General features: G+C 32.3%; 3 protein-coding genes across 3 annotated transcripts; all 3 read right to left on the bottom strand.

Moving 5' to 3' along the window:
- Nucleotides 1–353: 353 nt before the first annotated feature.
- LOC107005579 (protein PHLOEM PROTEIN 2-LIKE A8-like) lies at nucleotides 354–3,008 on the bottom strand. The gene is made up of 4 exons (XM_015204218.2): nucleotides 2,481–3,008; nucleotides 1,415–1,556; nucleotides 974–1,092; nucleotides 354–883 (listed from the first exon to the last, which is right to left on the bottom strand). The coding sequence occupies exons 1-4, from the start codon at nucleotides 2,957–2,959 to the stop codon at nucleotides 481–483; spliced, it is 1,143 nt and encodes a 380-aa protein (XP_015059704.1). The 5' UTR covers nucleotides 2,960–3,008; the 3' UTR covers nucleotides 354–480.
- A 2,361-nt stretch (nucleotides 3,009–5,369) lies between these two features.
- On the bottom strand, nucleotides 5,370–7,856 carry LOC107006743 (protein PHLOEM PROTEIN 2-LIKE A5-like). The gene is made up of 4 exons (XM_015205258.2): nucleotides 7,349–7,856; nucleotides 7,072–7,219; nucleotides 6,352–6,467; nucleotides 5,370–5,971 (listed from the first exon to the last, which is right to left on the bottom strand). The coding sequence occupies exons 1-4, from the start codon at nucleotides 7,816–7,818 to the stop codon at nucleotides 5,569–5,571; spliced, it is 1,137 nt and encodes a 378-aa protein (XP_015060744.1). The 5' UTR covers nucleotides 7,819–7,856; the 3' UTR covers nucleotides 5,370–5,568.
- A 2,905-nt stretch (nucleotides 7,857–10,761) lies between these two features.
- LOC107005680 (gallate 1-beta-glucosyltransferase-like) lies at nucleotides 10,762–12,445 on the bottom strand. The gene has a single exon (XM_015204326.2). It carries the CDS (start codon nucleotides 12,377–12,379, stop codon nucleotides 10,919–10,921), a length of 1,461 nt encoding a protein of 486 aa, XP_015059812.1. The 5' UTR covers nucleotides 12,380–12,445; the 3' UTR covers nucleotides 10,762–10,918.
- Nucleotides 12,446–13,027: the final 582 nt, after the last annotated feature.

The raw sequence follows: 13,027 nt of genomic DNA, 5'->3' as shown, positions 1-13,027 counted from the left end.
TAAAAAAGATATTACGCACTAAGCACTCGTTATGCGAGGGGTCTAGGGGAAGGGCCTGATTAAAATAGTCTATTATACAGAATTTTATCTTGCAATTCTGTTAAATGATGTGGAAACCTCTTACCTCCTAGTCATATGACAATAGATTGGACAAGCCTTTGGCCTTTCGGAATAGTGAGGGAGGAAAAGAGTTGATTGAAACTGAGTGCAGAAATTGATTCTATAGATAAGTGGTGCATGCATCAAGTCACTTTGTTATTGTACATGATACTTTTTTCGATCTTTGAACAAAATTAAATTTTATTAAATCATATTAAAATATTTTAAAAAGCAACTTTATGGCCAACGACACGTTGTCTAATCAAATTCAATTCTCTGGATTAATACGCTCCTCTAGAAGGGCCATATATAAAAGTACTTGAATCAATCCAAATAAGACCAAAACAATAATGCATAGTAAGAGGAGGATTCTTCTCTTCTTCATTCTGGACGAAACTCCACTCCTTGAACAATGAGTCCACCTTTTGCTTCGAGTCGCTCAGTCTCCATTAATCGAGCATCAACATCTCCGTCTTCTCCTGCATCATTGAAAAAGTCTCCCATTTTTAATTCCATCCATCCATCACCTCTTTTTACGGGTAGTGTCTCTTTAGCTCCTCGTCCTGAAAAATGTACAACACTAGCTCGTTGTTCCGCTTCCTTTACACTCATATAATCAACTAATCTAACAACTGCTTTAACAGTTTCAAGGCCATGGAATTTATCTTCCAATTTGAACACTAGATAAGCAACATATTTGGTTCTTTTTGATAGTCTTTGAGTTTCAATTTTGCCTCGAATATCAAGCCAACAAACCCACTTGAGTTTAGCCACTTCCCCAAATCTACAAAAAAAATTCACCTTTATCAATAATTATTACTAATTCCTTTCAAATTTTATACTAGTACATAGAAAGAGAGCGCAAATATAAAACCTGGACTCAGAGTGAGGTAACCATTCCCAATAGTCTGGTGTATTACTCCATTCAATATCAAGTCCTCTAGCTGCTATCATGAAACATTTCTTTCCCGTCTTCTTAACTCGTGAAAAACTCTATTTAACATATCAAATCACAAACATATATAACACATTATAAATTATAAAATTATTCGTAAAAAGGTCTTATAGACCACTTGATAGCCCTTATGAATGGGTCGGGCTAGTAACGGGTCAGGCCTATTCTTATAGACCACTTATGTACTAGTCAGACTTATTTGTATTCATGCCAATAATTAACTACTTGTTAGGTGGCCTGGTTCCAGGTCCAGGCCACCTAATTAACAACCCTTATGAATCGGGCATGCTAGTCATGGACCCTTTCTTATCAGGTTAGGCTAGACCAGTCATGAATTCAAACTATAAAAAGAAAGAATACCATTTTTCCTCCTTCAATAAGAATTGTAGATTTAGAATCTATGCCCCGATCGCCAGCGTCGTCGTCGTCTTCATCATCAGATTTAATATGTAATGATATCATTAGTTCGTCAACAACCTTTTTGATGCAATCCGCCTCATCCCTATATGTTACAATAAAAAGAACAATTACTTAGATCGAAATGTAGAAATCAAATTAATTTTTGTCTCAATTCAACACAAAATTTAAGAAAGAAAAGAACAAATTTTGAAAATTTATGATCTAAAAAGAACCTTAAACACTTGTGTAGAGTTGTAAATCTTTTGACTAAGGGTAAAAATCAAATTTAAAGTTAAATTCCTTCTATTTATATAAAAGTGATATTCTTTTTTTGAATAGACTAAGAAAACGTCATATAAATAAGAACAAAGAGAATACAAAGTTAATAGAATTTATATTTATGGTACTCTCTTTATGATAGTAGATATACCTAATTTTATTAATTTTAATTATTCTTGCACAACATAAAAAGCAGTGTGCTTCTTGAATTGCCCATGAGGGCAAAGCTAGAAAAATACTATTTCTTATATCCCAATTTAAGCTTGCATAAGGATATGGATATGAAGTCAAAATTTCAAATCAATATTTGAACATGAGATTTAGAGATCAGAATTTGAAATCATTCTCCCAAAAACATGGTTTGGAATCTCTAATCATGTGCTTTTTTATATGGAGAATCCAGAATTTCAAATCACATGTCCAAATACTGATTTGAAATTTAGATTCCATATTGCATATCTGAACGCAAGCTAAGTGTCTCACTTTCCTCTTTGCGCCCAAATACTGATTTGAAATCTAGACTTCATATTGCACGTCTACGCAAGCTTAGTGTCTCACTTTCCTCTTTGATTTGTCCGTAAGAGATTCTCTTTCTATATTTAATGTGTTTTTCATTTCCAACAACCTACCTGACAAGTTTAAAACAACAAAATTTCTCTTTATTTTTTTTTTAAAATTTTGTGCCGAATCAAATTAAGAGATATATATTGTGATGGAGGGGTAACAAGAAAAAGAAAAGTAATCTTACTGGTAATTTTGCAAATGGTGCCCTTTTATTTCCCCAGACACAGCAAATGCATCCCTCCATCTTTGAATTTTCTCCATATCATCTTTATATTGTTCCTCATGTTTGGAAAAAGACTCAGCAAAAGATTGAGTTTGATGGCTTACATCTGATGGATTTACATCAAAGAAAATAGGAATTAAGGTTAGGTCCAATTCCTTTCGACACTTTATGATGTGTGCAAGCTCGTTTAAACACCATTTTGACGATGCATAGCTTTCAGAAAATATCACAATAGCAAATTTAGACTCTTCTATGGCTTTTAGTAGTTCATCAGAAATTGATTTTCCAGTTTCTAAACGTTCATCGTCTTTGAAAACATTAATTCCTCTTTGTACTAAAGCGTTATAGAGATGACTCACAAATGTTTTACGTATATCTACACCTCTAAAACTCAGAAAAGCATCGTACTTTTGAATTTTGAAAGAAGAAGCGTGTGACATGGTTTAAGAATATTAGTTACAATTGCTAATTTTTCACTATTTGTTCAGAGTCCTTATGGTCCTATATAATGTTTCTATTTCAAAGTCATAAAGTGAAACATAATTTTCATTAATGAGGTCGTACAAAATACAGCTAATTAGAAGACTTTTGACTTAGCCCTTGGCCAAAAAAAAGCCAACCAAAGACTTGGTGTCGGTAGAACGTATTAGCAAAAATAATATATTAACTTTGTGTATTAATAATATTTTCTTTGCACGCAATAGTTATACATTTTATTGTGTATGAAAGACCGTATAACTAATATCATTGATTTCTATGTATTAGTAACACAAAGGGATTCTATACATGCGCAAGTATAATTAAAAGCTCAATTACCCCTTTAAACTCCTTTTTATATGTTTTCCTATTATAATTGTGGGGTACCCCTTTAAACTCCTTTTTATATCTTTTCCTATTATAAATGTGGAGGATATTTTTATAAATGCTTTTTAATGCAATTCATGTATTATTAATACCTACATAAATTCTCTTGTAGTTAATTCATGTATTAACATCTGCATAACTCTAATAAGCTATTAATAAACGACTCTCACTACTTAAAAGACTTTATTGCGTGCCTTGTGGTTATTGGCTCTGCAACAAAAATTCTTTGAAATTTCCAATAACTTCAGAGTTATATATATATAATATATGTCATGTAGGATGTTATGTAAGACATGTGTGTTTATATGTTCAACTTTATACTAGTTTAAATGTTTAAACTTGTGCAAAATCGAAGTTAAAGGACAATTATGTGATCTAAGGCCAAGTTAAAGGGCATATTTATGCATTATGATTATAAAATTCTCTAATACTTTTTACGGAATCCTGAAGTTATTGGAAATTTCGAAGAATTGTTATGGCTATTTATATATATAACTGATATAAATATTAGTTTAGTCGTATAGCGTATTTGGTATATCAATATATAAAAAATTATAGTATTAAATTTATATAGTACATTATCATATGTTACTAAACAATATGCAAAAATCATATTAAAAGTCGCTTTATTAGATTTTTTGTGATCACTCGATTTGATTAGGTCTTTAGTCAATTGATTTAACTTTTCGCCAACTTGATCAAATGAGATTAGTCATGTCACAATCAAACTAATTACTTCAAAACAAACTATTTGGATTGTTGAGTTTAATAAGTATCTTTTTAATTGTATTTATATTATTTGTGGATATAATATTTGACAAATTAGTGTGCAACACACTAAACGATGATTTTTCTTGGACTAATTGTTAAACCATCATATATTGCGACAAATAAATACAATATAATCGATTTCAAATATAGTAAGTGATAAAATTTCTGACGGAAATTTTGCCTTAACATATATCAAGCTCAATCAAAAACAAATAACATATCATCTCCATAAAAATGCCACGATATAAAATTACAAAGGTCGTGATCGAGTATTGAGTAATATTATGGAGTCACATGGTTGTTATAGGCCATGATTTAACATAGAAAAAAGTTATGAAACTAAACTAAATATATAGTACTACTCAATAAGAAAATATTATGGTATAGTATGTGTTAGCTGTAATTTGATAAGATTATTAATTAATTACTTGTTATGACATTAAAAGAATTAAGTCTCTCGCCCAGCCTTCGCCTTTTTCAGTGGCCAAGTTGAAGCGTTCAATGTCTATGTTTGATATTTCCACCAAATTTGTGGATGTAGTTTCTCTAGTACTATTAAATTGGTGATGGGAAATGTTTTCTTCAATATGGACCAATTGGAGTTGTATATCAATGTCAACATATGAAGATGATCATATTAATATTTAATTAGGACCACTCTTTTAAATAAACATAAAAATTATGCATACTTATACAATTAAAATTATTGTTCTATGCGTATTTTTACCTCTAAAACTCTGAGAAGCATCGTAAACATTATTCATAGTCTTTATGGAAACTTCTTATCATCTTCCTATTTCAAGTCATAAAATATGATATTACTTGTGCGAGATCTAATACATGCATAATGACACTAGGCGGGCACCCTCCCATGTATAATGCCCGCCTATACCATCAGATATAATTTCTCTACTTATTTATATAATCTCTTTAAATTGAATATTTTCTGTGCTCATTTATTTCAGTGTTTATAATTTCAAGAACATCACTACTCTATAGATAAAATATGAAAAAAAATAATTAATTTTATTTGGAACATCTAAAATGACAAAAAAAAAAGTCGATATAGTTTTTTAAAAAAATCATGACAGATAATTTGAGATGAAAAGATCATAGTATTTAAGTTTTGATTTGTTTTAAGGTACTTGGGAAGAAATAGATACTTATAATGTTGTTATACTCTCTTCTAAAACAAACATGTAACGTCACTTTTGGACCGTAAAAAAAATAAATCTCATAGAATCATACTAAAATATTTTAAAAAATCGGCCTTACTACAAATACACATTGTCTAATCAAATTCAATTCTCCCTATCGATACGTTCCTCTAGAAGGGCCATCTATAAAAGTACTTGAATAAATCAAAATGAGACCAAAACAAAAGGGCATAGTAAGAGGAGGATTCTTCTCTTCTTCATTCTGGACGAAACTCCATTCCTCGAACAATGAGACCACTTTTATCATTGAGTTTCTTAGTTTCCATTAACCGCGCATCAACATCTCCGTCTTCTCCTGCATCATTGAAAAAGTCTCCCATTTTTAATTCCATCCATCCATCACCTCTTTTGAAGGGTAGCGTTTCTCTAGGTCCTCGTCCTGCAAAATGCACAACACTAGCTCGTTGCTCTGCGTCAACGTCACTCACAGAATCAACAAATCTAACGACTGCATTAACAGTTTCAAGGCCACGCCATTTATGTTCCAATTTGAACACTATATAAACAACATATTTGGTTCTTTTCGACAGTCTTCGAGTTTCAATTTTGCCTCGAATATCAAGCCAACAAACCCTCTTGAGTTTAGCCACTTCCGCGAATCTGTAAAAAAAAATCACATTGCTCAATAACTATATGTAGTAATAAATTCAGTAGTTTCTTCCAAAAAACTTTTAGTACTCGCTCTGTTCCTAATTACTTGTCCATTTTTTCTTTTGTAGTTGTGGTTAATTACTTGTCCATTGTGACTTATCAAGAAAGGATAAAATAAATTTTACCTATTATACCCTCAATTAATTACTTTGAAAAAGGTACAGTTTCTTGAAAATCTTAAATTTTTAATTCACCCACTTCATAATTGATAGTGGTAAAATGATAAATTACTATATCAATAATTATTTTCTTAATAGATGTGTCAATTAAAAAGTGAACAAGTATAAAGACAGAGCGAGTAATAAATAGGAATCACAAATATATATAACCTTGAGTCCACATGAGAAAACCATTCCCAATACTCTGGTGTACCACCCCATTCAATTTCAAGTCCCCTTGCTGCTACCATAAAACATTTCTTCCTCTTCTTATCCAGCGAAAAACTCTATTTGACAAGACAAATCACAAACATAGGACATCATATCATAAATTAGAAATCAAATCGAAAAAGGTCCTATAGAGACCACTCAACAATCCTAATGAATGGGCCAAGAGCCTGACCACCCAACAACCCTTATGAATGGGGCCGGATAGTTATTGGCCCTTCCTTTTCCGGTTGGGTTGGATCGGTCTGGACCACTTGACTTTCATAGTTCCACTCATACACGTAACACGATAAACATAGACATGGTCCTTTTCATTGACAATCAATTGTTTATTAATCTAAATTCTAGTATTTACAAAAATAATGCAATAAAAGAATAAAACTATTATTGAATATGTAATTTTAGTTGTGGAAATTGCCAAGTGTGAATTAGTCATTTTTAAAAGAAAATGTATACATAATATTTGGCATTTTAAAGATTATTGATCATTATATTACATACTAAATAGGATTTTGTATTGATAATTGAAATTGTATTTTCAAGGGTCAACTAAAACTCAATTTTGGAACTAGCAACAAGGTAATTAAAAGGAGTGACCACTCTGCTTAGATAGATATCTATCAAATTTCACTAAGAAGATTCAAATTATAAATGAAATAATACCATTTTGCCTCCATCGATAAGAATCGGAGATTTACTGTCCTTGCCCCGTATGTAGGCACGAACATCATCATCATCATCGTCATTATCGTCAATTTGCAATACTGGCAGTAGTCTGTCAACAACCTCTTTAATGCAATCTGCCTCGGTCCTAAATGTATCAATGAAAAGAACAGCTATTTAGTAGAAATCAAATTAAATATTTCTTTTTGAGTCAGTTTATCTGACACGTTTAGTTTGACTTGACATGAGTTAATAGGACAAATAAAAGTAATCTTACTTGTAATTTTGCAAATGGTGCCCTTTTATTTTCCCAGACTTCGCTAATGCATCCCTCCATCTTTGAATCTTTTCGTCTTCATATTTTTCCTCATGTTTGGAAAAAGCCTCAGCAAAAGATTGAGTTTGATGGCTTACGTCTGATGGATCTACATTATAGAAAATAGGAATTACAATTTGGCCCAATTCCTTTCGACATTTTATGATCTCTACAAGCTCGTTTAAACACCATTTTGACGATGCATAGCTTTTAGAGAATATCACAATAGCAAATTTAGACTCTTCTATGCCTTTTGGTAATTCGTGAGGAATTGATGTTCCGATTTCTATATATTCGTCTATGAAAACGTTAATTCCTACTTGTATTAACGCGTTATGGAGATGACTCACAAATGTTTTACGTACATCTGCACCACTAAAACTCAGAAAAACATCGTACTTTTGAATTTTGGAAGAAGAAGTGTGTGACATTGTTAAAGAATATTAGTCGCAATTGCTAAAAACTAATAGGGAAATTCTCAACTTAATGAACAACAATACTTCAACTTTTTTTCACTTTTTATTCATAGTCTTTATGGTAATTTCTTATCATGTTCCTAATTGAAGTCATAAAAAATATATGTACCCTACTTCTTTTTTCTTTTCTTTTTTTATATATAATTTAAGAAGACTTTTGACTTAGCCTCGGCCAAAAAGGTGAAAAAAATCAAAGTATAGGTGTGCGTGTATTAGGTCTTAGGTTGATAGGATAATATTTGATTTGTGATTTCGAAATCCGCGTATAATTTATAAGAAAATATATGTAATAATTTGTACAGAATATATAGAAGGTCTTCATCGGTGATCCTTTAAAGTTAACATAAATTTTTACTTAGACATTTTAAGTAGATTTTTTTTTGCATTTTAGCTATCTTATGTCAGGTTGTATTGTGTTATTTTGACACTTTTTTCACTGTTACCAAAAAAAAATTAAAGTGAGTGTAACTCACTCGCGATGACGTGTCAAAGTACCAAATTAAATGAAGGATTTGTTATTTGACACAAAAACAATTCTTTAATAATGAATTTTGAATAAAATTATAAGTTAGCCAATGAATCAATGACACATGACATTTTTGCCCAAATATTTATTAAAGAGGACTAAATTTTATTTTTTTTTAAATTACTTTTGCAGAACACCCCCACCCACCCACTCCGACCCTTGTCGTCTTCTCCAACAAATTAAACCCAACCCCCCTCCGTCTTCTCCGCCGACCGTTGCATCACAATGCTTTTAAGTTTTATTAGTAAGAGGATTCCATTATACACTAACAAAGTGGTCAGTTTCTCAGCTTCTAATTTAAGGGCTGCCATTTTAATGAAGAATTTGAGATAGTAATTAAGGTCAAATATCACATAATCAATTGTTAAATCTAGAAAAAAAATTGTTAGTGAAGTTGTAATGACGACTTTCAACCACATAATTAAAAATATCATTAATTAATAATAAATTCTTCACCAATTTGATCATCAAATCAAATAGGCCACATAGAGAAGTTTATTCAACTCTAATCACTCTCATCACTTTTCACCATTGAAGGACCTTAAGGTAGGAAAAATGGTGGCTCAAAAATAGGAAAGAAGAAGGAAAAAATTAAATAAAAATTGGCTAAAATGGTCTTTCACGCGCTTTTTATAATTGTATTACACACGCAATATATGAATGACTTACTAAACTTTGTATAAAATAATACATAAATTCTCCTAACTGATTCATTTATTACTATTATTTGCATAGCTCTAATCAACTATCAAACAACTTCGCATCAAACTTAGAAGACTTAATTACGTCAGGGTTAATTATCTCTGCAAATCAAGTCTTTGAAATTTTCAAAAATTTAAGGGTCGTTTGATACAAAATATTAGATAAAATAATATATCTATAAATTTCAATATTATTTTCTTTTTATACTCATCTTAGACATGACCACTACTTAACAAATCATAATATTAAATTAATACAGTTCATTACCATACGTTACGAAACAATAGATAACAATATTCATATTAAAAGTCGGTTTGTTTGAATTTTTGGCACTCGATTTGATTTGGTCCTTTAGTAATTCATTATTAATTTAACTTTTCTACAACTTGATCAAATGGTTTTAGTTATGTCACAGTCAACTAGGTAATTACTTCTAAACAAAGACTATTTGCATCATTGACTTTGATAAGTATTTTTTTATTGAATTGAATTATTTGTGGATATAATATTAATATAGTACACAAAACGTATCTTTTAACTTGATCTTAATTAGCTGATATTTATATCCTTCAATTTTGGACATGCATAAGTAGGTAGTTAAATTTGTATAAAATTGAAAAAGTAGACACACACATCCCACGTGACATGATGTATGTAGGATGTAACGTAGATTGCCACGTAGAACACATATATCTATTTGTTTAATTTTATAAAACTCGACCATTTGGACCAACCTTAGTTGGACGCTTCTTCAATGTGCAATGAAGGTCACTTGCCTAGGTGGTTGAGACTTTTTTTCGACCATTGACCCCGTCTAGATAAGTATGTTTCCTTGAAAATCCTTTGTGTCTGCTGATGAGGAACATCTTATTTATTTCTAATTTAAACAGATGCTTATCCATATAATTTTCTATACAAACCTATAACCGGACATCCATTCTTTTCGATCTTGTACTCTATGTAGGCTTGCACGGATCAGACTAGACAAGCGGTACATTGAACACCAACACAATCTAGATGAACAAAAGGAAAAGAAAGTACATCCTTTAACGACCTCTATTCCTGACGTGAACCACCACTTTCCATTTGTTAGAGTTCACATACTATATAAAAAAATAGTAGAAACGTGTGATAGAAAGTAGAAAAACAAATTGATTGACTATTGAGTTCTCTTATTTCTTGAGTAAAGTGACTCACACTAAGCTACTTTTTTTGGTGTTTTGTAATGCAAAAACCATTTTTAGGCAAAAGGAAGTAGTGGATATGCCAAAGGGAAAAAACAATTTAGGCAAATGAAGATTAATTATAATAACAACTTGCAATAGTTTTAACTTGGATATTTTAAGGAAACAAGATCCATGAATTTTGGATTGTCCTTTAATATCGTTTTAGTTAAGTCAACTTACTCAATAAATTTCTCAATCAAAAAATAAAAAATGCGAAAGACGAGAGGAGTTGCTTCTAAGCTTCCTCCAGCTCTAAGGTTGTATGTTCGAGTTACCAGGTAATTATCTATTTATTTCAACATGTAACTTAGTTTTGTTCACATTTCGGATGTGTGATTCATGAAGGGGTTCTAAAACACATCTCGCGTTGTATTACTTCTATCGTTGAAGAAATTCACGAGGCAACATTCTAACCATAGATTAACACACTTCGAGGATCGAATAGAAATGTAAAATAACAAATAAATTCAATATTTATGTAATAGGTTGAAGTTAAACTTGGAATGAACAATCTTCAAGTGTACATCTTGAACTTCAGAATTGGTAAAAACACAAACTTACACACAGACACACACACATTCTCAATTAAGAATATCGATCACTAGGCGTTTTCTTCTTGTTTCTTGGCATGGATATTTTTCAACTCATCGACAAATGCTTGGATATTGATAGCAGAGGAGCCGCGCTCTGCCACTGCTTCCTCTGCTTGTTTCTTCCACTTACGCGCATTTTCTATCATCTCTGCTACCTTCGAATCATCACTAGTGGCTTCACGCAAGCATTTCTCGATCTCTTCCCTCCCAATTATCTTGCTCCCATTCTCGTCTCTGCTTAATCTAATCCCCATTTTGAATACATCAACCAAACACTTTGCGTTCGTGGCTTGATCACCCCATTGAGGGCAAGCAATGATGGGGACGCCACTTGAAATTGCCTCCATCGATGAATTCCATCCACAATGTGTCAGAAAAAAGGCGATAGAAGGGTGAGACAAGACTTGTTCTTGTGGACACCATTTCACTATTTTCCCCCTTCCACCGACTTTCGAAAGAAAACCATCAGGTAACACAACAGGCTGAAAAACAGAATAGCCAGGGGGTGGCTTCATCACCCATAAGAAAGATATCCCCGAATTTAATAGTCCAAACGCGATCTCATCTGTTTGTTCTTGATCAGGAACTGCAACACTACCAAATGAAATGTAAACAACTGAAGATGTTGGCCTCGAGTCAAGCCACTCGATGCAATCCTCCTCGATATTTGTGCAATCACCTCGAATGTGGCTAACGATTTTAGGGTCATTGAATAACAAGGGACCAATAGTTCTAATAGGGCAAATTTTCGACATATGCCTAACCACCTCATGTTCAAGTTCTTGAAATGAATCTACGAGTACGCAAAAAGGTTTGGACAAGTTGTTGAATTGATTCAACATAGTCCGTTTCAACACTAATTCGAAGCCACTTGATTTGAGTAGGAACGTTGGCAGATCATCGTATTTCAAAACAGGCATACTAGGTAGGATGACATCCTTTTCAGGTTCGAGTTCACTTGGAAAAGGTACTAGATTGAAATTATAATGGTAATATATCGAAAAACAAGCACAAGATTGAATCCATAACAACGCGTTAGGTATTCCAAGACTCTCAGAAATTTCACATACCCATGGAAAAAATGGATTGTGGACTATACAAGAAACAGGACGACCTTCGTCATCCTGTTTCTTCAAGATCTTAGTCAAGTTCCTTCGTCCGGTTTGCTCAAGCATTTCCATCCTCAAGTCGAAATCCTCAATAATGGATTGATCCGAGGATCCATCCTCGAAGAATTCAAACCTGATCATACCATCACCGTAAGGAGTTGGTTGATCGATGATCAAGTTCATATCGACAGCTCTCATCTCTTTGCCAACGAGCTCGGGTGCAGAGAAAGTAACCAACATGCCCTTGCTAGCAAGGCGTTTCGCTAGTCTGAGAAAAGGGTTAACACTGCCTTGACCATGAAATGAAACAAGAAAGACATGGACAAGACTACTTTTTGTGTTTTGTGATGGAGAAGACATTTTTATTTCATTAGTCAATATGAAGATCAATCATCTCTTTATAGTTGCAAACTTGCAATAGTCAAAAACAATAGTACTAACCTATTTCTCTTTGTTTCATTTTATATGACGGTATTTCAATAGACTGAAATGTAAATGAAGTGTAATAAAGTCATTAATTGGTATATGGATTTAGAATAGTCTCGGAAAATCTTAGCAGTTCGGTTGATTGAATATCTAATATTTCATCTTGTTGATGATGGTTCAATTCGTTACTTTGTAATCACCTCCCCCAAGTAGTCTCAGGAATCAAGATCCATGAATCTTGGATTAGAATAGACAGTCTCGGGAAATTCTAGAAGTCGAGTTGATTGACTACCTGACCTTTTACTTTGTTGATGATTATTCTATACCTCATCTTGTAATCATCTCCCTCGAATGGTGTCAAGAAATCTTAATACTTTAGTTAATTGATTACCTGATCTTTCACCTTGTTTATAATGACTCGATTTCTAATCACCTCGCCGAGTAGTCTCAAGAATCAAGATCTATGAATATTGAATTATCCCTTAATATTTTTTTATTTTTTTTTAGAAAGTCAACAACTTGGCTCAATAAATTTTTGAATCAAAGGAAATTAAATTGAACAAGTAAACGTTTCACCAACAC

Source organism: Solanum pennellii, chromosome 12, assembly GCF_001406875.1.
Source record: "Solanum pennellii chromosome 12, SPENNV200".
Lineage (NCBI taxonomy): Eukaryota > Viridiplantae > Streptophyta > Magnoliopsida > Solanales > Solanaceae > Solanum > Solanum pennellii.
Note: the sequence above shows the minus strand (reverse complement) of the source record. Positions and strands in the feature narration are given on the sequence as shown.

Coding starts and splice junctions, on each gene's coding strand:
- LOC107005579 (XM_015204218.2), bottom strand. CDS start 2,959: ATGTCACACGCTTCTTCTTTCAAAATTCAAAAGTACGATGCTTTTCTG. Junction 1,557..2,480: donor CACCATTTGCAAAATTACCA/GTAAGATTACTT, acceptor TGTAACATATAG/GGATGAGGCGGATTGCATCA. Junction 884..973: donor TTACCTCACTCTGAGTCCAG/GTTTTATATTTG, acceptor TTTTTTTTGTAG/ATTTGGGGAAGTGGCTAAAC.
- LOC107006743 (XM_015205258.2), bottom strand. CDS start 7,818: ATGTCACACACTTCTTCTTCCAAAATTCAAAAGTACGATGTTTTTCTG. Junction 7,220..7,348: donor CACCATTTGCAAAATTACAA/GTAAGATTACTT, acceptor TGATACATTTAG/GACCGAGGCAGATTGCATTA. Junction 6,468..7,071: donor TTATCGATGGAGGCAAAATG/GTATTATTTCAT, acceptor CTTGTCAAATAG/AGTTTTTCGCTGGATAAGAA.
- LOC107005680 (XM_015204326.2), bottom strand. CDS start 12,379: ATGTCTTCTCCATCACAAAACACAAAAAGTAGTCTTGTCCATGTCTTT.